The 22645-nt window shown below is 47.2% G+C and overlaps 1 protein-coding gene and 1 long non-coding RNA gene across 2 annotated transcripts; one reads left to right on the top strand and one right to left on the bottom strand.

The window, feature by feature from the left end:
- Window positions 1–11151: 11151 nt before the first annotated feature.
- LOC146079784 (secreted Ly-6/uPAR-related protein 1-like) lies at window positions 11152–14640 on the bottom strand. Its single transcript, XM_083186429.1, has 3 exons — window positions 14530–14640; window positions 13409–13531; window positions 11152–11484 (listed from the first exon to the last, which is right to left on the bottom strand). The coding sequence occupies exons 1-3, from the start codon at window positions 14630–14632 to the stop codon at window positions 11255–11257; spliced, it is 456 nt and encodes a 151-aa protein (XP_083042555.1). The 5' UTR covers window positions 14633–14640; the 3' UTR covers window positions 11152–11254.
- Window positions 14564–16662, top strand: LOC146079786 (uncharacterized). The gene is made up of 2 exons (XR_014474751.1): window positions 14564–14836; window positions 16455–16662. It is a non-coding gene; the product is annotated as an uncharacterized LOC146079786 (long non-coding RNA).
- The last annotated feature ends 5983 nt before the right edge of the window (window positions 16663–22645 follow it).

The following is a 22645-nucleotide window of genomic DNA, read 5'->3' as shown; positions in this document are numbered from 1 at the left end:
TAACAATATATACCCGTAACTAGCACAAGTGTATTGGGAGAAACTATATGTCAGGAAAAAAATGTTTAAATTTTAAATTTAACTTTTAATATATAAATATATAAATGTTAATATAAATGGTAATGATTACATAGAAAAAAAGGATTAAAAAATGCACAGCAAATTACTTTCTATCCCTTTGGTTATAGATAAGTGTCAGGTTGTACTAAGGTCCCTTAATTAGACAATTACATGGATAATTTATTTATCTCAAAATCAAGACACTTGTAAAGAGCACAGACAGACAACCACCGTATAGAAAATTCATTTAGTGCAAATGTAACCACATCTCCTATAACAAATTTCCCAGTTCTATATCAAATATGTATAGAAACTGCAACTCTGTTTCAACCAAAAAACTCTACTTTCCATGTGGCACAGGTATAACCCCACAGCAAAAACACCTGGAGCCTAATTCGCATGTGTACAATACCGATGGGCATTACCGGTAGACTGCCAAGGTACTCTATCGATGGTGCCAGTAATCAGCATCAAGTACTGTATATAGTGCTATGGATTGTTGGAGTGAGGAGGGCCCCAACCTGGTAATATGCCTAGGGCCCCATGTGGTCTAAATCTGCGTCTGCACCCAGCTGTTCCTGGAGGGTAGGCAAGTGCACGGAGAATCTGTGCCGCTATGGGCCTGAATCAGTCCTGATCGCTGGGTTGTGAATCTTCGAAGAGAGTGATCAGATAAACGCCACCCACCGCGCTGGGCTAGCGCTGCAGGCGCTATATGAAGGGGAACTAGCAGTCAGCAGTGATTGGCAGGCTCCCTCCCGGAACACTCGCACAGTGCTGGCCTCCGTATCCCTCACAGCGTTGTCTCCTGTCAGTGTGGGGCACGCTGACCGACTGGGTGCGCCATAACACTCTGACAAGAGGGGACGGAGAGCGCAGAGGGACAGCATCAGGCTGCCTCCCGGAACACTGGCACAGTGCTGGCCTCCGTCTCCCTCACAGCGTTGTCTCCTGTCAGTGTGGGGCACGCTGACTGACTGGGTGCGCCATAACACTCTGACAAGAGGGGACGGAGAGCGCAGAGGGACAGCATCAGGCTGCTGCTGCTGCTGCCACTTAAAGTAGAGTGCACCTCTCCAACACAAATAGGTCGACATGTATTTGGTTGACATAGTCATTAGGTCAACACAGATATTAGATCAACATGGAAAAGGTCACCAAGAAAAAGGTCAACATGTATTTGTCATGTATTTTTGTGTCTATGTACACAAACTGCATGTCCTTCTGGCTGTCAGTGGTCGCCATTGCTGTAGGTCCTGCTGGCTGTCAGTGGTCGCCATCGCTGCAGGTCCTGCTGGTGGTCAGGGACAGTCATCGCTGTATGTCCTGCTGGTTGTTAGGGACAGTCATCTCTGTATGTCCTGCTGGTTGTCAGGGACAGTCATTGCTGTATGTCCTGCTGGTTGTCAGGGGCCGCCATCGCTGTATGACCTGCTGGTTGTTAGGGACAGTCATCTCTGTATGTCCTGCTGGTTGTCAGGAGCCGTCATCGCTGCATGTCCTGCTGGTTGTCAGGGACAGTCATCGCTGCATGTCCTGCTGGTTGTCAGGGACAGTCATTGCTGTATGTCCTGCTGGTTGTCAGGGACAGTCATCGCTGCATGTCTTGCTGGTTGTCAGGGACAGTCATCGCTGTATGACCTGCTGGTTGTCGGGGACAGTCATCGCTGCATGTCTTGCTGGTTGTCAGGGACAGTCATCTCTGTATGTCCTGCTGGTTGTCAGGAGCCGCCATCGTTGCAGGTCCTGCTGGTTGTCAGGGACAGTCATCTCTGTATGTCCTGCTGGTTGTCAGGGGCCGCCATCGTTGCAGGTTCTGCTGGTTGTCAGGGACAGTCATCGCTGTATGACCTGCTGGCTGTCCGTGGCTACCATCGCTGCATGTCCTGCTGGCTGTCCGTGGCTGCCATCGCTGCATGTCCTGTGGGCTGTCAGTGGCTGCCATTGCTGCATGTCCTACTGGTTGTCAGGGACAGTCATCGCTGCATGTCCTGCTGGTTGTCAGGGACAGTCATCGCTGCATGTCCTGCTGGTTGTCAGTGGTCACCATTGCTGCAGGTCCTGCTGGTTGTCAGGGACAGTCATCGCTGTATGTCCTGCTGGTTGTCAGGGACAGTCATCGCTGCATGTCCTGCTGGTTGTCAGGGACAGTCATCGCTGCATGTCCTGCTGGTTGTCAGGGACAGTCATTGCTGTATGTCCTGCTGGTTGTCAGGGACAGTCATCGCTGCATGTCTTGCTGGTTGTCAGGGACAGTCATCGCTGAATGACCTGCTGGTTGTCGGGGACAGTCATCGCTGCATATCTTGCTGGTTGTCAGGGACAGTCATCTCTGTATGTCCTGCTGGTTGTCAGGAGCCGCCATCGTTGCAGGTCCTGCTGGTTGTCAGGGACAGTCATCTCTGTATGTCCTGCTGGTTGTCAGGGGCCGCCATCGTTGCAGGTTCTGCTGGTTGTCAGGGACAGTCATCGCTGTATGACCTGCTGGCTGTCCGTGGCTACCATCGCTGCATGTCCTGCTGGCTGTCCGTGGCTGCCATCGCTGCATGTCCTGTGGGCTGTCAGTGGCTGCCATTGCTGCATGTCCTACTGGTTGTCAGGGACAGTCATCGCTGCATGTCCTGCTGGTTGTCAGGGACAGTCATCGCTGCATGTCCTGCTGGTTGTCAGTGGTCACCATTGCTGCAGGTCCTGCAGGTTGTCAGGGACAGTCATCGCTGTATGTCCTGCTGGTTGTCAGGGGCCGCCATCGTTGCATGTCATGCACAGCTGTTCCGGGCCAAGGCCTCACTGACAGAGGGAAGGGCCTGGGCCGCTCATTCCACTCACCAGTATCCCTGTAGTGATCAGCAGTGATCAAAAAGACGGAGGAGAAAAAAGACAGTTGTGGATAGATGCACTCCGATCAGAGAGAATTTTTTACTTTTGTTTGAAATAAACCTTGAATTTTTTATATATATAAAACCGTGGGGACTCCAGTTGTCTTTATTTATTTGGTCTTGACAAGGAGTTACCCACTACTTTTGGGAAATAAGAGGTTAAAAAATTCAAAACATAAAGTGATGAAGATAAAGATTGGTGTTGGAAAGAATTTTAAAACGTGTAGGCAGACTTAGATAGGAGGATGCAAAATGTGATGTTCAGGGAATGTTCCCTTATTATGGCATATGCCTTGATAATTGTATGTCACACTGTTGGAAAGAGACTGAATACATTTTCTTATTGGCCTTAATAGGCTAAGAAGTGTGTGGGTCTCTCAATCAATAATATGTTTTTACACAATAAATGTCTCTGTATACATTTCCACTGATGAAGGGACAAGATGTGTTGTTTGTGAAAAAACTTCACACAGACTACACTTTGCTGGCGCTGTTAATATAAATAATAATAATTGTGGGTAAGGAACAATGAATCAGTCCACTGCTGCTGCAGGTGTTTTATATGAGTCAGCTGGAACTCATAGCAGGGTACAAAAACTGGAAGTAGGTTTTTAAAACAACCACGCACTGCTAGATGGAATTATCAATAGAGCATACCACTGGACAGAAAGAACACTGGACGCATAACAATGAATGTATACATTTTTATATATATGAAAAATATATGAATAAAATAGCATATGCTATACAGACAATTCATTATAAATACATATAAACAACAAGAAAAATTAAACAGTACAATCTAAACAATAAAAAACCTAAATGGCCATATGGGGTCACGTTTGCTGGTGAGGTTGGGTAATGACTCCGAGATTCTTATGTCAGGGTTAGTGATGATTAGTAACAGTCACTTGAGCAGTGGCGTAACTATAGCTCCGCAGCCCCCGCGGTGGCGGGGGGGGGCGCAGAGAAATTGGGGGCGCCGCCGGGGGGGCTGAGGGGCTATAGTTACCCGCAGTCTGCGTCTCGCCCGGCTCTCTGTCGGGACCTTCCTGACGTCACGGTCCCGGCCGGCTCCTGCTGCAATGAAAACTGACAATTAGAAAATGGCTGCCCCCATACTGCAGACAGTTTTCTGTCTGCAGTATGGGGGCAGCCATTTTCTAAGAGTCCGTTTTCATTGTAGCAGCAGGAGCCGGCCGGGACCGTGACGTCAGGAAGGTCCCGACAGAGAGCCGGGCGAGACGCAGACTGCGGGTAAGAAGGGGGGGGCAGGTTAGGTGCGGCGGGGAGGCGCTAAATAGTTAGTTACGCCCCTGCACTTGAGGATGTTAATGGTGGCATGAGAAAGGTTAGAGCAAGCAAGCAGGTAAGCACAGTCAGTCAGCATTTAAAGCAGTAATATACAGAGCCGTTAGGTCAGCAAGATGGTGCCCTGATTGCGGCACTAAAGGCTGGTTAAGATATCTCACCCTCTGTTTGTAGATTCATAGGGGAGGACGGGGAGCTCGCTCTGGTGGTGGGAGCTCGCTCTGGTGGTGGCTCAACCCTGATTAGTTGGTGGAGAGAAGCGGGGAGCTAGTTGAAGTTGAGGCTCTACCTGGGAGGTCACACCGATGGTGCTGGGTCCGGTGTATCCGGAGGATGGTGCTTGCTGCTGCAGTGGCGTGAAGGGTGAAAGGTCAGCTGTAGTGGATGCCGGACCAGCGGGAGAAGGGTCTCGATCGCTGTCTGAAGTCAGGTTGCTGCTGCCAAGTGACGGCGGCTCGGGTGTACAGGACTGCGGCAGACCAGCTAGGAGGCAGGTGATGTAAGGGAATCCCGGAGGTTTAGCAAGCGTGACCAGGAAGTGACGTCGACGCGTTTCGTCTCTATGGAAACTGGAGACTTTTTCAAGACGGAAAAAGTCTCCAGTTTCCATAGAGACAAAACGCATCAACGTCATTCCCCACAGAATATTTTGGGGTGTAATGCTGCGTAGATAGAGGTTTTGCAATCTACCACAGAATTCCTCCTATTGGCCCTACTGGGCTAGGTAATATTGGATCTGTTTTATTTGTAACAGAGAGAGTATTTTGTCACATACAGTATAACCATCGGTGGATACTTTGTGTTGCTGTTTTGTTCCTGTCTGGCTTTGTGCCCATGATTTGAGACAAGCAACAATGTATATATTGCACAGTAAATTTCACTTCTCTGTACACTTCCACTAGTCACTACTGACCTCTGCTGGTGACTTAATATCTAGCACTGTTCTGCTGGCAAATTGCCAAAAAGATTTTTTACAGTCTTTGAACAGCGTTTAACATATATTGCTAAAAGTACACTATCAAAACTCTGCCAATTGCACCTTTTTAGCCACTATTGGTATTTGGTGGTTGGTCAGATATATATTATTGCCTTGAATTTGGCAGTGTGCTATGCTATGTTATTTGCTGATATGCAGTGTGGGTACTTGTTTCCTAGCACGGCCACCCCGATTTGCATCGGGGTGGTCGTGTCGGAAAAATCGCGTCGGTCGCATCGCATGCGACCAAATCGCATGCGATGCGACCAAATCGCATGCGATGCGACCAAATCGCATGCGATGCGACCGACGCGATCGACCCGATTTTTACATTGAATCAAATGTGAATAGGGTCCCAGACCCCCAATTTTACCCCATCAACGCCACCCCACGATTTACGCCAACCCGAAGCATGGCAAGCGCAGCGAGCCCGCGAGGGGCGGCGGTGCGCGTCCTCTGACCTTTTCATACCCCTACTATCCATGTCGGCGTGGAGTTGAGAATATAAAGTGTGGCAAGCGCAGCGAGCCACTGAGCCCGAAGCGTGGCGAGCGCAACGAGCCCCGCGAGGGGCGCGTATAACTTCACAGGTATCCGTGTCCCCTCGCGGGCTTCACAGGTATCCACGTCCCCTCGCTGTGTGTCACCTGCCTCTATCTCGTCTAGATTCTGCTGTATGTGGCTCACAGCTGACAGCCCTCTGCACTCCCCAGCGGCCAGCGTGTTACATGCACACTTCACACACACTGAGAGGAGCCATGTTTATTCAGATCAGAGATGGCGGAGCACCAAGTAGAAGGCGTCTTCTACCAGCCTGTCTCCCTGGGATATCATAATAATCATTCAGGGGTAGGCTGGGGGTGGGGGATTTATGTGGTGGCATGCTTGATTAGTTTTGGGGGGGAGAGCTGTCTATTTTGGCAGTCCTGGGCCCCACAGTTTCTAGTAGCAACCCTGCACCCAGTTGGCCATAAATAATAGATACTTTAATTGCCTTTCTATTACCAGAAAAAAAATTACACAATTTTCACACTATTATGTTTTTAGGGAGCTTTAGTGTAGGGTGTACACGCCCACATGGAACTAGTCACACCCACACATTATTGGCCACACCCACACTGCAATAGTCACACCTTCTTTGTTTAAATATACTTATTGAACGGAAACCCAAAACCCTTGTTCCTGATTTTGGTTGTATCTCCTCTTTTATGCCATCTAGATTGCAGAGATCAATCATGCTTTGTCCTGCGTTACAACCACAGCCTAGTGAGTGGTGTTGAATTACCCCCAACATGAGACCAATTATTCACACCTGTGACCCAAGGACAGTATACATTCTTTAGATGAGAAAATGATTTCAGTAGTAATATGTATTCAAATATAAATAAAGATAGGTAAATATTGCACATGGTCAGAACGAATTTCTTTGTTTTTATTCATATTAAAGTGTTATAAATATGGAAGCTTATAACTGTAATGCACATAGACAACATGCGGCACAAACCGATGTGATTGTGTACTTCTTCCATCCAGCTGACATATTGGACCAAATGTAATGGAGTTAGATTGTGATAATGTGCAATTTTTTTTGGTAAAATAACAGTTAAAATCATGTTTATCGCAAATCGCACGTTATAGGGTGCAATTTTGGTAAAGCTAACACGTATTTATGGTGACCAAAAAAGCGCACAAAAAAAGCGCATCCAACTGTTTTCCTATGGATGAAATGCAATATATGCACTTGTAATTGGGTGCAATTTTTTAAATAATGTCTAAAAAAATCACCCAAAAATAGACCAGCTTCTGACAGACGCATCTCATGTCAGTGAGATCCGGGCACGCTTCTGTCTGGAAAAGTGTGTCAATATAAAACGGTGTGGGGTCCTCCCTACCGGGAACAACCGGTTCTGGTATAGTGGATCGATGGCGTCTAGATCGGCAGTAACGGAAGGCAGACGCCAGAGTTAGAGAGACTGGAAAGTGATTGACAGTGACAAGGTCGACAGGAATTCCTCACATTCTTAAGGTGTCGCCATAGGTCATCCCCTGGCATGGCTCAAACACTCGCCATGTTTCGGGCACAGACCCTCGCTGCACTTAGCACACTATTTTATTCTCCCAGTATTCTCGGTCAGTATTTTCCCTGCACAGAAAAAAAAAAATAACTCACCCAAATCTAGTTCTCTCTGCACATTTTACATCTGCCCCACCTGCAGTGCACATGGTTTTGTCCATCTAAGAAGGAATTTGCCAGAAGGAGTGAACCAGAATAAGGCCCTATGTTGGGGAGAAAAGACATAGGGGTCCCCCATATTTTTAAAACCAGCAGCAAGGTCATGCCACAGCCAGGGATTATTTTCATATAAGTGCCCATGGCTGTGCCATTACCCCCCAACTGTATAGCCTTGGCAGGGGTCCCTGTGGGAGTGGGGACCACCCAATAAATGGGTCTCCCCCCACTCCAGGCCACCCAAGGGCCAGGGCTGAATTCAGCGGCTATCCTCAACCCCCCTAGGTGATGGGTGCTGAGTTAATAGTCCATTTAGTGTAAAAGTTAGAATTAATATTGGGTTTGGCTGTGAAAACAAAAGTCCCAGCAAGCCTCCCCCACATGCATGTACTTGGAAAACCACAAATACCAGCATGTGGGATATAAAAAGGCTCACTGGGATTTGTAGTTCCAGAGCCAAACCAATACTACAATAAAAACACATATATGCATATTGGGGAAGTATAATCGTATTAACATACATGCACACACACATACATGCTGACACACATACACACATATACACCTAAACTGACACAGGGAGTTGGAAATCCAATAAGGGGAGCTGTGAGAAAAAATACTCATCTAAATCCAGTATAGATTGGTCCTCTTCTGTCCATGTAGGCACCCAAGGGATTAAAGATAAAACCAACAAACAAAAAACAATCCAAACAAACAGAGGTCTCCCTTTCCCCAAACTGCTGGGTCCCTGGGTGACTCTTGTCACTTTCAGGACCCAGCAGCAAATCAGGAAACGCCATGTTAGCAGCATTCACCTGATTGGCTGAGTCACCCATTCACCAGCATTTGGGGGAAGAGAGACAATTTTGCAATTTTTTAACCCCTTGGATGCCCAAAGGGACAGAAGAGGACCAATCTACACTGGATTTAGATGAGTATATTTCTTTTTTTTTTCTTTTTTTTTATATATGTATTTTAGTAAAATTATACTGTATAGCATTGGTTTGGCTTTGACACTACAAGTCATAGTAGGCCTTTTTATATCCCACAAGCTGGTACTTGTGGTTTTCCAAGTACCTGCATGCGGGGAGGCTTACTGGGACTTTTATTTCCACAGCCAAATCCAATATTAATTCTAACATTTATAACAAATGGTCTGTTAACTTGGCACACACCACGTAGGAGTGTTGGGGATAGCCCTTGGGTGGCAAGGATGGGGGACCCCTTTATTGGGAGGGTCCCCACTCCCCCAGGGACCCCAACCAGGGCTTACCAGTTAGAGGGCTCACCACACAAAAAAAACAATATCCTAAGCGCTGGTCTGGATCTGATGGCAAAATTAATTTTTTATAAATACTTTTTCATATAAATAAAGAACCAAAATGATTGTGCTGCGACTTCACCCTATGAGACAATTGTAGACCTCTTTTATCCCAGAATACAAATATTATAGTGGTTCACTCCACTATATGAATGAAGTGCTGCTTAATCAGACGGCAATATACTGTAGATGGCTTGGTATACTCCTCAGAGGTATACAGAGGCTTTTAAATGGTCTTCAATTACCGCAGATTATTCATTATTTAGCCCGGATGACAAGGAGATGTCCATAGTCTCACTCAATGCTCTGATATCCATGGGGTTTTATGCAGTTTAGCTGGGAGTTCCCAAATTGAATTTTTTTTGCATATATCTCAGTCCTGCAATTCAATTTGGGAACTCCCAGCTAATCCGCATACAAATCCGCGGATATCAGTGCACTGAGTGAGACTATGGACATCTCCCTGTCATCCGGGCTAAATAATAAATAATCTGTGCACATAATATTTCTCGAATTGTATGTGCGGTCGAAGGCTGTTTTGTGTGCATGCGATTTCTCTAAATGGCGACGTGCGATTCTTGAAGAGTTCTGGTCACTTCCTGACCCCTCCTCTTCCACCCACCCTGTGCACATGACTGGAGAGGAGGCTGGATGCACACTGCTGGGCTCCCATTATCTGGAGTGTTTTTTAACATATTCGACGCGATCGCATGCGATCCCGACAGTTTTTTTTATCGAACAGTGCATTCGATAAATCGCATGATCGAATGCAAAATCGAATGCGATTTATCGAATTCTGAGCTTCAAGGGAAATCGAACCCTAGATTGCATCCAACGCAATCGCACAAGTGTATGGGCAGCATTATAGATTGTTACAAATTGTCTGATCAGAACTTCATTCATTTAGTGGAGTAATTCCCTGTAATAATGGTATTCCCAATTAGGGGGTTAATGCCACAGCAGTGTATATATAAGTGTATATATAAGTGTATATATAAGTGTCCCCCATTACCTTACTAACTGGTGAAGCCTGGTGCTGGTTTCAAAAATATGGATGACACCTTCCGTTTTCCCCCTGTATTTTTGTAACCAGGACCAGTCCAGGAGCCCAGTGATGATTGTTAAAATACAGGGGGATCTCACCCATTTTTCACCCTGTATTTTTACAGCCAGGACCAGTGCAGGGTTGGCATATTATTTTTTAATATTCTAATAAACCGCACCTTTCATTTACTTAAGGTGCCCATACACTAGTGAGATTTATCTTCAGATCTGGTTGGTTGGAACAAAAACATGGTTATGGATGAGTGACAGTTTGGCAGTTTTCCAGCATTTCCAAGCAAATGGTCAACTGTCATTTGCTCTCATCCATAACCATGTTTTTGTTCCAACCAGTCAGATCTGAAGATAAATCGGTACTTATGTAGTAACTGGGCTGCCGATTTTGAAATCGGGTCCATCGCATCGCATCGCACCCGACCATATCGCATGCGATGCGATGCGATGCGATGCGATGGACCCAATTTTTCCATAGGATTCAATGTTAAAATGGACTGAGTCCATTTTAACATGGAATTCAATGGGAAAAGGGGTCCTTTTCATACCCCTACTATCCAAGTGGGCATGGAGTTGGATATAAACCTGTGGCGAGCGTAGCGAGCCACCGAGCCCGAAGCGTGGCGAGCGTAGCGAGCCCCGCGAGGGGACACAGAATACCGTCCCCTCGCGGGGCTCGCTTCGCTCGCCACGCTTCGGGCTCGGTGGCTCGCTACGCTCGCCACAGGTTTATATCCAACTCCATGCCCACTTGGATAGTAGGGGTATGAAAAGGACCCCTTTTTCCCATTGAATTCCATGTTAAAATGGACTCAGTCCATTTTAACATTGAATCCTATGGAAAAATCGGGTCATCGCATCGCATCGCATCGCATCGTATGCGATGCGATGCGATATCGTATCGCATCGCATCTGATTGTATGCCTTAACTTAAGGCATACAATCAAAAAATCGGCAGCCCAGATACTACATAAGTACCGATAAATCTGCGTGTGTATGGCCACCTTAAGAAATCACAATTGATTATTTGTTTTACCATTTAAAATCGCACCCAATTACATGTACAACACCTACTGTAAATCGCACCCTATTACATGTACAACACCTACTGTAAATCGCACCCTATTACATGTACAACACCTACTGTAAATCGCACCCTATTACAAGTACAATTTGTTGCGATCTTTCAGACACCTGTAAATCGCACCTTATTACATTTGGCCCATTAAGTTACAGTACACTGGAAATGTCACATTGAACACAAGCTGAAGCCAGATAGAGATTTAGATTTAACAACAGGGATCGCCGTCAGCCCGACCGTTCCGCACATCGTGCCCATGGCAGAGAGAGGAAATCCCCCTGACCGTCTTGTTTTAGCGTTACACCTGCCAGGCGCGCACTCTGCCTATGAGCTCAGATCCTTATGTGGCATGAAGCGCAGTTAAGGCGACACCTGCGGTGGCAGCCAGTGCCCAGTGGCTGATTTGCATCCCGATTGCTCCGTTTGCACCAGCTTTGCCGATTGCCGGGTTACACCGGTCCTGTTGGCAGCAGTACACTGGGTGGATAACTCCCGGGGAGATGGCGCTGCTGGGGACACACTTTTCCGCACATGATCTGACCACGATTGTACTCTCCTCGGATGAAGAACCTTAAACAAACAAACAATATTTCTGTATCGTTATCATTGCTGTAATGTCGTTTTCTTCCCAATAGCAAATGCCAAGAGAAAAGAATTGTTCTCTACATTAGAACTTCATTAAACGTACCCCTGTCTGTCAGCCATCCGTATACCCTTGTTGCAGGGGCAGAAGTTTGGGAGGCAATGGGGTCACCAGCCTCCGGGCTCCTGATCTGAAGGAGGCACTTTTTCTCCAACATTCAATTAACTGTTTTAATCGGTTCATTGATAGCCGGGGCTATTGCGGCTGTTCCGGCTCCTCCTCTAGTCCCTGCACATACCATTACGTGATGGTATTTGAACCCCAGACCTATTATACTAGAAGACGTCACCTTACTGATGGATCAATTTGCTCCCGCATAAGAGGCATGAGAAGTCTAACTTCTAGCTGTGCGTAGCTTCATATGGGCAGAATTTGCAGGCTTAGTATGCACGAGCAGATAACTCTATCAGTGGTGTCAGACTCCGGTGTGGCAGGTCTTGGGTTCTAAACCTGGGTGCAAGCAATTGCTAAGAAATGTGTCATTTAAAAGAAATGGTAATGTTCCTAAATGGGATTTAATAGAAGATCCATGGAGCCAAGCTCTGAAGGGGCACCTACAGGTACAGCAGCACCTGTGTGGTTCAGAGGGGGATGCAAGTTTGTCCGCTACTCTTCCTTTGGAGCTCTGCGTTGCACCCACTGTTGCTGCAATGTTAATCTTCTCTATCCCAAGAGCCCTGCTAACACCCACATTTCTTACCAGTTGCACCTACATTGTACCGTTCAACCTGCTTTGCATCAAGTAACGGTTCACCTGCTGTTGCTGCTGGTTAAGGATGGGATCCGCCTACATGGTGGTCCGGCCGAATCTGGGAAGTTTGCACACCTCTGCGGGGGGGGATGTTCAGCTCCGCCCCCCTTCGCCGCCCATCGCCTGCATAATTATCGCATATGCTCTAACATATGTGATAATTATGGCAAAGGACAGCTCTTGCTTTAAAAGCTGTCCTTTGTGGTGAGAGTCAGCGGGTCCTGATGGCTCCCCCCTCCCTTCCTTACCCAGCGCTGCTGCTGCTGTGCCGGGCTCTCCTCCTCCCTGCACCCGGAAGAGGATCACAGTGCAGGGAGGAGGAGGAGCAGGTCACAGGTCCGGGCAGCACAGCACTGTCCGCTGAGGGGGGGGTCAGTGCGGGGCGGCGGTGGGTCGGTGCGGGGCGGCTGTGTCGCGGTCAAAGCCCATAGGCTTCTATGGGGCATCGCCAAATTTTTCTGGCAAAGCCCCCGTCGCGGTAACCCGGCGGGGATGTTTAGAGCATCCCAAAATGCGGTAAAAACCCAATAACTGGGTTTTTACCGCATTTTTAGTTTAGAGAATCTCCCCAGGAAGAGAGATGTATATATTGTATTTAGAAATGAAGGCACTCACAGGTGACTTTAAAATAAAACTTATCTTATAGAAAGTACATTTTGGCCCAGAACAGGTTCAGGACCCCCGTTACTGATGATGTCATATTTAATTAGAGGAGATGGTATATATTGCACTGTTACTGCATTGTCCTGTTAGTATATAGTACTGTGATAGTATATTATACTGTGAGTACTTTATAGGCATATAGTATACTGTAGGCATATACTGTAGTATAGTTTGTTGTACTGTCATACTGCATTGCATATTGTTCTGTGTAAGTACCACTCACAAATGTCACAGCCTTAAATGCAACCTTTACAAGTCTACCTTACAGATTGCCAGCTGAAATACTCTGCGCAGCGGGAGAATATAGGGGGAATGTGCGACCCAAATTATTATTTTAATTTTTTTCTTCTATTTATTTTCCCTACTTATTACGCCCGGATGTGCTGCGATAAGCAGCTGCAGACTGGAAATGTATTCGGTCAGAAGGCCAAACTTACCGGAGGACGCAATACCATAGACTTTAGTCTTGCACCACTTCTCTTGCTGGGAGCAATTCCTCTTGACCGTGCACTCGTCGATTGGCGTCGGGGTCAGACACCTGTAGCATTCCAGGGAGCAGACTGCGAACATCACCAGAAACATAAATCATTGATACATGTAACCGCTTTAGGACCCTCGTACCTTGTGGCCTAACCCCCCCCCCCCCCCCCTTCCTCTCCCCAGCCTTAAGGGCCCCATACATCAGCAATTAATTGTGACAATTTTCAGATATGGAGATGATTGCCACAATTAATTTTAGATGTGTGGGCTCCCCCTTTTGGCAATCCCAATCAAAATCGCCAATCGATTGCTTAATCAGGTTTTTAAACATGTTTAATAATCTGGTATTATCTGCAGATCTTTTTTAGATGTGTGGGCATTCCCAATTCATCTTCTCCATCTATTTACATTATGAACAGCAATCGATTGGGGCAATTTCCAGATATCAAGATGCAATCTTTAGATGAAAAAATCTGCCGATCACTGAAATAAATCTGTAATGTGTGGGCAAAGTCAGATAGATTGTAAAATCCATTTATCTGGCCAAAATATTCCTATATCTGAAAATCCATAAATTGTGATTGCTGATGTATGGGGCCCATTACACTAACCGCCCCACGTACAGTATGTGCACACATTAATGGGGTGCAGTGCCTCACCTGGCTGCCTTTTCTGCACATCTCTTATTAAAACTCAGCGAATCTCCAGTATAATGCCCACATGTACCCCATGGCCCATAAATTGTGTGCAAATCTGACTCTGGTACTTGCCAGGGACACCTCATCCATTTACCTCACCGCACGTCCCTGGCACACATACAGCACGCCGTCTGCCTACAGTATCTGCAGAGTGCAGGGCGGGCCTGGAATACAGCAGCCTCTCCTCTCCCTCATGATGAGAAAGAAAGAAGCAGCATCAGCAGCCACCTGTAGCCCCGCCCCCCAGCCGAATCCCCTCTAGCTCCGCCCCCATGGAGTCCCATGTAGCCAAGCCCACCCACCAAGCAGGGCAGCCTGGCGGTTGGCTAGCCATCTGAGGGGGAGAGCCATAGGTGGGACAGTAACAGTGACACACATACCTACAGTATCAGCAGCAGCCATCTGTAGCTCCACCCCCCCTGCCGAATCCCCTCTAGCCCTGCCCAACCGCCGAGCAGGGCAGCCTGGCGGTTGGCTAGCCATCTCAGAGGGGAGAGCCATAGGTGGGACAGTGACAGAGAGGGAGGGAGGCCAGTGCTGCGCTGATAGGCTATTAGCCCCATCTGTCAGCCTCTGACTCCGCCCAGCATTATACACACACTCACAGTGACAGATCTGGGCTATTATATACTAGCCTACCTGACCCTCTCCATGAGGGAGAAAATGGTCAGTTCCTGAATTTACCAGGTAATGTATACATACCTCCCAACTGTCCCACTTTCCCGTTTTGGGGGGAAGGGGGGTTGGGGCAGTTGGAAGTCCCCTCTGCCACCCACTGGGCAGTGGTTAATAGATGCTGTAAACATGAGCACGGTGTCTATTCCCCGCAGGGAAGAGGGGCAGCAACGGCAAAACAGGGGCATGGCCACCCATAAATGATGCATTTTAAGGTCACGCCCCTCACCGCAAGACCACGCCCCCAAATTTCTGCCCTCTTCGGCATCAAAGAAAGTTGGGAGGTATGATTTATGATTACCATCACCTGTGGTGAAACACCTTTCTTCTCAATTACCCGGCTCCCCACAGGTGATGGCAATCATACATTGCCAGGGAATCCCAGGAGCAGAGCGTGTTCTCCCTCATGGAGAGGGTCAGGTAGGCAAGTATGATATGTATATATAATAAGCCACCCAATAAGCTGTATAATCATATACAGGATATTTACAGCCATGGTGACTTCTAATATACATAATAACTTACTATACCGAGTACATTATGCCTGACAATTGGAACGTCTTCTGTCACTGTGCCTCACAATGATGGAACCAGAATACACCAGATATTATATAGAGTGGGGTATGTAATGCTGCAGGTGATACAGGATAATGCTGCAGGTAATACAGGGTAATGCTGCAGGTGATTAGGGATAATGCTGCCGGTGGTACAGGATAATGCTGCAGGTGATACAGGATAATGCTGCAGGTGATTAGGGATAATGCTGCAGGTGATACAGGATAATGCTGCAGGTGGTAAAGGATAATGCTGCAGATGATACAGGATCATGCTGCAGATGATACAGGATAATGCTGCAGGTGATACAGGATAATGCTGCAGGTAATACAGGGTAATGCTGCAGGTGATTAGGGATAATGCTGCAGGTGGTAAAGTATAATGCTGCAGGTGGTAAAGGATAATGCTGCAGGTGATTAGGGATAATGCTGCAGGTGATTAGGGATAATGCTGCAGGTGATTAGGGATAATGCTGCGGGTGATTAGGAATAATGCTGCAGATGATTAGGGATAATGCTGCGGGTGATTAGGGATAATGCTGCGGGTGATTAGGGATAATGCTGCAGGTGGTACAGGATAATGCTGCAGGTGGTACAGGATAATGCTGCAGGTGGTACAGGATAATGCTGCAGGTGATACAGGATAATGCTGCAGGTGGTACAGAATAATGCTGCAGGTGGTACAGGATAATGCTGCAGGTGGTACAGGATAATGCTGCAGGTGGTACAGGATAATGCTGCAGGTGATTAGGGATAATGCTGCAGATGATACAGGATAATGCTGCAGGTGATTAGGGATAATGCTGCAGGTGGTACAGGATAATGCTGCAGGTGGTACAGGATAATGCTGCAGGTGATTAGGGATAATGCTGCAGATGATACAGGATAATGCTGCAGGTGATTAGGGATAATGCTGTGGGTGATTAGGGATAATGCTGCAGGTGATTAGGAATAATGCTGCAGATGATTAGGGATAATGCTGTGGGTGATTACGGATAATGCTGCAGGTTATTAGGGATAATGCACATTAGGTGATGAAACACAGTACCGATATCACTAACATTGACCTTACCCAGCTCCAGGCCGATGAGGACCAGCAGACCACACAGAATGAATCTCATCCTGGATATGAGCGGAGGAGTCCTGCACCTCCCGTGGATCTCTATATAATATTCTTATACTCAGCATCACCCTCCGTGTTATCCTGACAGCCAAGTGCTAATTGTAGGATTATATCATTGATGATTTAGACGTTGGCAAGAAAAACAAGTTTAGTCTATACAGTATCGTTGTGACGCGTATGGTAATGTTCCTGCCTTTATTTATAAGGATCTGTGTCCTAAAATAAGTGGGACGTATCGAGCAAGAAAACGCCATACATGGAAGCGTCATTATCTCTCATGGGGAGTCTGTATGGTTCTAGATCTGAGCAGCACATTGGGCCTGATTCAGATCTGCAGTGTAAATATAAAGCAGCCAGTATTTACCCTGCACAGAAACAAAACAACTCACCCATATGTAACTCTCCCTGCCCATGTTACATCTGCCCCACCTGCACTGTCCCTCAGTCTTTCATTCTTGGTGCCCCTCTCACAGCTGGAGCCCAGTGGCCAGTTCCTCCACTGTCTCTGGGACATACACATCTGCATGCCTGGGCTTATGCAGAAGTTTACACAGGCGTATGGAATAGGGTGTGTAGGTGAAGGGACAGAGGTTTTCACAGTCTGAGGTGAGGAGTTGGGTGAGGTCAGGGTGCAGCCTGTACGCTGCACTGGGAACACAAGGGATCCTAGTTTATTTTGGGAGCAGTGGAAAAATACAACTCAATTTTATGGCGTGAGATAACTGAAGCATGGCACGCTCCGAGCAGTGCGTCATACAGGTAAATGTGGCACCATTGAAGCGTCTCCAGTGTCTCATCGCTCCGATGATCAGTATAAGCCGTTAGTGGGGTAGGAAGTTAGAGTCATATTGTTGCACATTGGATTTTCTCCCACCACACACACACACACACACACACACACACAAGCACACACACTAGCACATTCATGAGTGATAGATGTTGGAGAAGACTACACTCCTGCTTTGTCTCCTATCTCCTTTAAGAGCCCATTGTATATATTAAGAGCCCATCTCTTATATATTTGGCTACATCTGTCAATCATCTGCGGCTGTAACGCTGGGCGGGGTCACACACCAGCCAGCCAGCAAAATCGTAGCCAAATATATAAGAGAACAGAACCCTGCACGCCACACACCTATGCCCAGAGGCGTAGCTCCTGTCGCCGGAGCTCTGCCGCCGGCTCCCCCGCCCTGCTAATACAGCCAGTGTGCGCGAATGCAAGGGAGACTTCGGGGGACGGAAGGAAGCCCAGGTTCTCCGCAGTTGGGGCACGCCCCCAACAGTGACAGCGGCGGACAGGCCCGGCGCACACTTGATGTACACAAATTGTGCGCGCTGCCCTGGCTCCCCTGGGACATGCGTCGGCCGGGAGTCCCCCTCCGGAGCTTTGACTCCCGTGTCCCGCACTGTGCCCCCTGCTGCTGCCAAAAAGACAGAAGCTGCCTCCCATCCCACCAGGGAGCAGTATCGGCTCCTGCCGTCCTTCACCGTCCCTCTGACGATGCCCTCCTCCCCCCCTGCTGGCAGCAGCACGCAGCAGGGAAGCTGCCTCTTTTCTCCCCCACTCCCACCCCACACCGAGCACAAGAGACAGCTGCAGCACATCTCTACTCTGTGTAGCTGCTCTGGTCTCCTCCCATCACCACAGCAGCAGTGAAGTCAGCAAATGTTGGGCGGCCTGGCTGGACTGGGAACAAAATGTAAGTGGCACTTTTGAGGGGCATTGTGAAAGCTGCACTACTGTTGGCATTACATTTATAAGCACTGGGGGCATTACATTCAACAATGTGTGGCATAATGTGTAATGGGCATCACAGTGTGCAGCATATTGTGTAATGGGCAGTACAGTTTGTGGCATAGTGTATAGTGTGCATTACGGTGTGTGGCTTAATGTGTAGGGGGCATTACGGTGCGTGGCATAATGTTAGTCCCCTCCGCCGCGCAAGGGTCCCACCTACTACAAATGGGGGGGGGGGTGTTTGGGGGGGAGGGGGGCACCGTGGAATCTAGCTACACCACAGCCTATGCCCAACTAACCCCCGCAATAACGCACACCTTGAAACAAGCAATGCACCAAAATCCACCAGCACGGTACCCGGCTTCTGCGTTCAGGGCAGTCAGTGTCGCGTCACAACTCTCGCGGGAACATGCTCCGCACACACACTGTGCTGAGAAAGCTGTGTGCCCGCTGACTCCTGCTGCAAACCCTGCGCTGAGGCCCGCAGCCCCGCAAGACGCCTTTACACTGCGCCCGCTGCCTCCTGCTGCCAACCCTGCGCTCAGCCCCGCAAGCAGACTTTAACCTGCGCCCGCTGCCTCACACTTCCTCCTGCAGCCTGCCACCCCGCTAGCCTGCAGATGCCGCCTGGCACACCACCCACCTTCACAACTACTGTGGCTGATGCCTGGCAACACTGGCTGCCTGCACCCGCTGCCTGGCACCCCCTCCTGACGCACACATACTCTGGCCAATGCATGCCACCACCGGCCACCTGAGCCAGCTGCCTGCCACCCCCTCCTGGCTCACAACTACTGTGGCTGATGCCTGCCACCATTGCCCGCCTTGGACACCAACAGGCCACTCATCTATACCACCAACGGATAAAAGGTACTTTTCACACACCATTGTAACACACACACTTTCTTGCCACAACTATACCACCCCATGCACACCTACCTACACTTACAGCACAGCAATAACATCCATAACACTACATAACACCACCCCACAACACCACACCACCAACGCCCCCATTAATGCCCAAAATTGCTTTGTAAAAGCAAGACTTTCAGCAACCCCACAACACCACACCACCAACGCCCCCATTAACGCCCATAATTGCTTTGTAAAACCAAGACTTTCAGCACCAATGTGTAACCTGATGGACGCAGGGACAGGCCTCCTAAAGGAGCCTCTCCTTGCGATGCACGGAGCATGGCCCTCTATGTATGCGCCGTTACGCGCTGAGCCACACCCCTTCCCCAAAACACCCTCACCCCACTAACCCTTGCCCACTCATTCCTAAGAATATTTTGTTGTCATTTTAATGGGGCGCAGCCCCCTACGACGGTGTGAAGAGCGCCCGTAGGGCGCGATTTATCACCTAGTTGTATATATGTGGCTTAATCCCTGAAAGCACTGGTATTTTGTATCCCCTGTGACAAGGAATCACATACACTGGATGGAATAAAGTCTGGTTCTTTATTTATAGCAGGTAGACAGCATACAAGGTAACAGCTTGGCAATTCTTGAGTTACGGCATGACAGGTTTTCCAGCAGGCTTCACAATACGGGTACACTCCAGAGCAGTGGTGTAGCTAGAAATTTTGCTCCCCCCTGCCAAAAAAGTTCCTGGCGCCCCCTCCCCATAGCATTTTGGTAAAACAAACAGGGCGGTTTTAGGCAATGGTGCCCCCATAGATATTATCAAAATAAAGCATATGCATGTTTCTGAAAAACAGGTTTGTGGCCTTGCTGCATGGGCTGTGGTCTTGCAAAAAAGATTACTTTATACCTGTTTTACAACCTGCACAAACTCTGGCCACCACAGGAAAAATAAATGCCTGACCCATGGCCCTTTTTGTAATTTTTGCTCCATCTTTTTGCTACACATTATGCCACAAATCTTTATGCCCATAACACATTATGTCACAAACCTAGTTGCCTAGTAATGATATATATATATATATATCTAAAAGAGGGCAGAAAGAAGGCGCTTCATGGTGTAGTATATTTAGAAAACACAATTTATTTTAAAAGATTGAGCCACGGTAAGGGTTAACAAGAACTCGTACCAAATGCAAGGGCTGTGTGGACTGGGTACCACATGGCATAAGTATAAAACCAAGGCATATGCTGCTCACACTGTACCAGGTACTCGGGTGCACTCAAACGCCGCGGGGCTGGATTGCAGAGAAGCGTGGAGAAGCACAACGGGTCCTGGATACCGGTGTCAGAAGAAGGAGCGTTGTAGGCCACGCTCTGACGCATTTCGTCACTGCGGACTTCGACAGAGGGCGTGGCTACTACGTACGCTCGTGGAGTTTATGTAGGGCTGTCCCCGTCAATCACCTGACCGGGTCAGCGTGCGGTAATCACCGCCGAGACATGGGGACGGACTTAGGAGCACCACGTCACTAAGTCACGTGGTGCCAGCATCTCCGTCAGACGGAGCGGCTAATCTGGTATGGTCTATGTACCAGTACAAGCTGTAAGGACCAATCACCGACACAGCATTGAACCAGCCTCCAAGTAAAAGAGATCTTATTGGTCTTCCACTTATATGGCCGTAATTAAACAACCAGGCGGCATGACACAGCGTCTTACGACCGCTGGCTGCAAAACATCACTATACAGAAAGGGGACTAGTTTAACAATAAAGCTAAACGTCATTTATACCAGCACTAATCTATATTGTGCTACCGGTACAAGGTATTTAGTGAGAGCAGCATATCACTCCGGAGTATACATGCAGGAAATTACATAAAAATTACAGAGTATACAATACGCATTTTCTTAAATGTATATAAACAATGGCAAATATATAAAAAGACCTATATAAAAAAATACCATATAAAAATTAGCATATAAAAAAACAAACAGACAGAAAACAGGCAAGTGACATGAGGGAAACTAGTGTGTAACCCAATATTTACACCACATACAATATATAGTACGGCATAAAAAAGAGAAGAGAAAAAAGGCAACTATTGCCGCACATCGATGTTTGACTGATGGTCATTAATCGGATACATTTATAACAAATGCAGAACCAGCACATAATAAAGTAACAGGGTAGTGACAATCGCATTATATTCAAAAGCACCAACACTTTACAAGAAATCTTTTAGAACATATAGTAAAGATTGCAAGCATTAACCAGTGAAACCATATGCCCTATATCATTCCTTCAAGGATGTATCTGGGCATGTTTGTCTATTGCAATTAAATCCTTCTATGCATATCACTATACACTCAAAATGTTTACAGAGGACACAGACTCAAATAAAAGGTCAAGAACCGATTTTAGCCAATAAAAGGTGTTATCTCGTAACCCTCGTTTAACCCTCTGGGTACCAGAGTATCAAGCCTCAGTATCCAGATGGTTTCTCTTTTCAAGAGGAACCTATCATGGTCACCACCTCTTTTACTGTGGTGAATCAGCTCAATCCCCTTACATGTTAATGTTTTAGGGTCACAGTTGTGGTGTTCTTTAAAATGTCGGGGTACACTATGATTAGTGACCCCCTGTTTGATGTTCCGGAGGTGCTCAAGGATTCTAACCTTGAGACACCTCCTCGTCTTACCGACGTATTTTAAACCACAACCACACATTAGGAGATATATGACTGAAGCAGAATTACAATTAATAAATTCGTTGACCTTGATATCAGTACCTTCAATAAGAGGTCCTTTTTTCATATGGGGACATACTTTGCAACGATTGCAAGGGTAACTGCCTTTTAGACTCAAAAATGTCTCAGAAGGTTGAGCTAAACTTTCGAGTTGACTTTTTGAGATCATCGTTTTTAAAGTTTTTGCTCGGCGAAACACCATTTTAGGGGCCTGTGGGATGTGTCCAGCCAGGACAGGATCTAATTTAAGCACCCCCCAGTGTTTCTTAAAGATATATTTCAGATCTTTCTCATGTGAATTGTACTGTGTTATAAACATGACATCATCACCATTGATGGAAGTGTGTGATGGAGTTGGAACAGTACTTTTAGGTTGGAAGAGCTTACTCCTATCCAACAGGCGTGCCCTTTGAAGGGCTCCCTGTATTACGCCATGTGGATACCCTTTCTCAACAAATCTATTAACATATATCAATGCTTGTTCCTCAAAACGTGTCAGGCTTGAACAGTTCCTTCTTAAACGCAAAAATTGCGAATAAGGAATATTATCCTTCCAAGCGCCTAAGTGGCAGCTTGAGTACTCAAGGTAGCTGTTTGCTTAGACACGTTTGAAGAACGTAGATGTCTGGATGGTTTTATCAACAGGAAAATTACCCACATCCAATACAATATCAAGAAATTGACTATAAAGGATGAACTCAGCACTAATGTCGTCTTTCTAAAGAGATATATTGATGACATTATCATTATATGGGAGGGCAATGAAGCCTCATTTGATAAATTTGTGGA

The sequence above is a fragment of the Crinia signifera genome, chromosome 5 (assembly GCF_055691185.1).
Source record: "Crinia signifera chromosome 5, ASM5569118v1, whole genome shotgun sequence".
In the NCBI taxonomy this organism is placed as follows: Eukaryota; Metazoa; Chordata; class Amphibia; order Anura; family Myobatrachidae; genus Crinia; species Crinia signifera.
The sequence above is the reverse complement of the archived record's forward strand: the minus strand, read 5'-3'. Positions and strand labels throughout refer to the sequence as shown.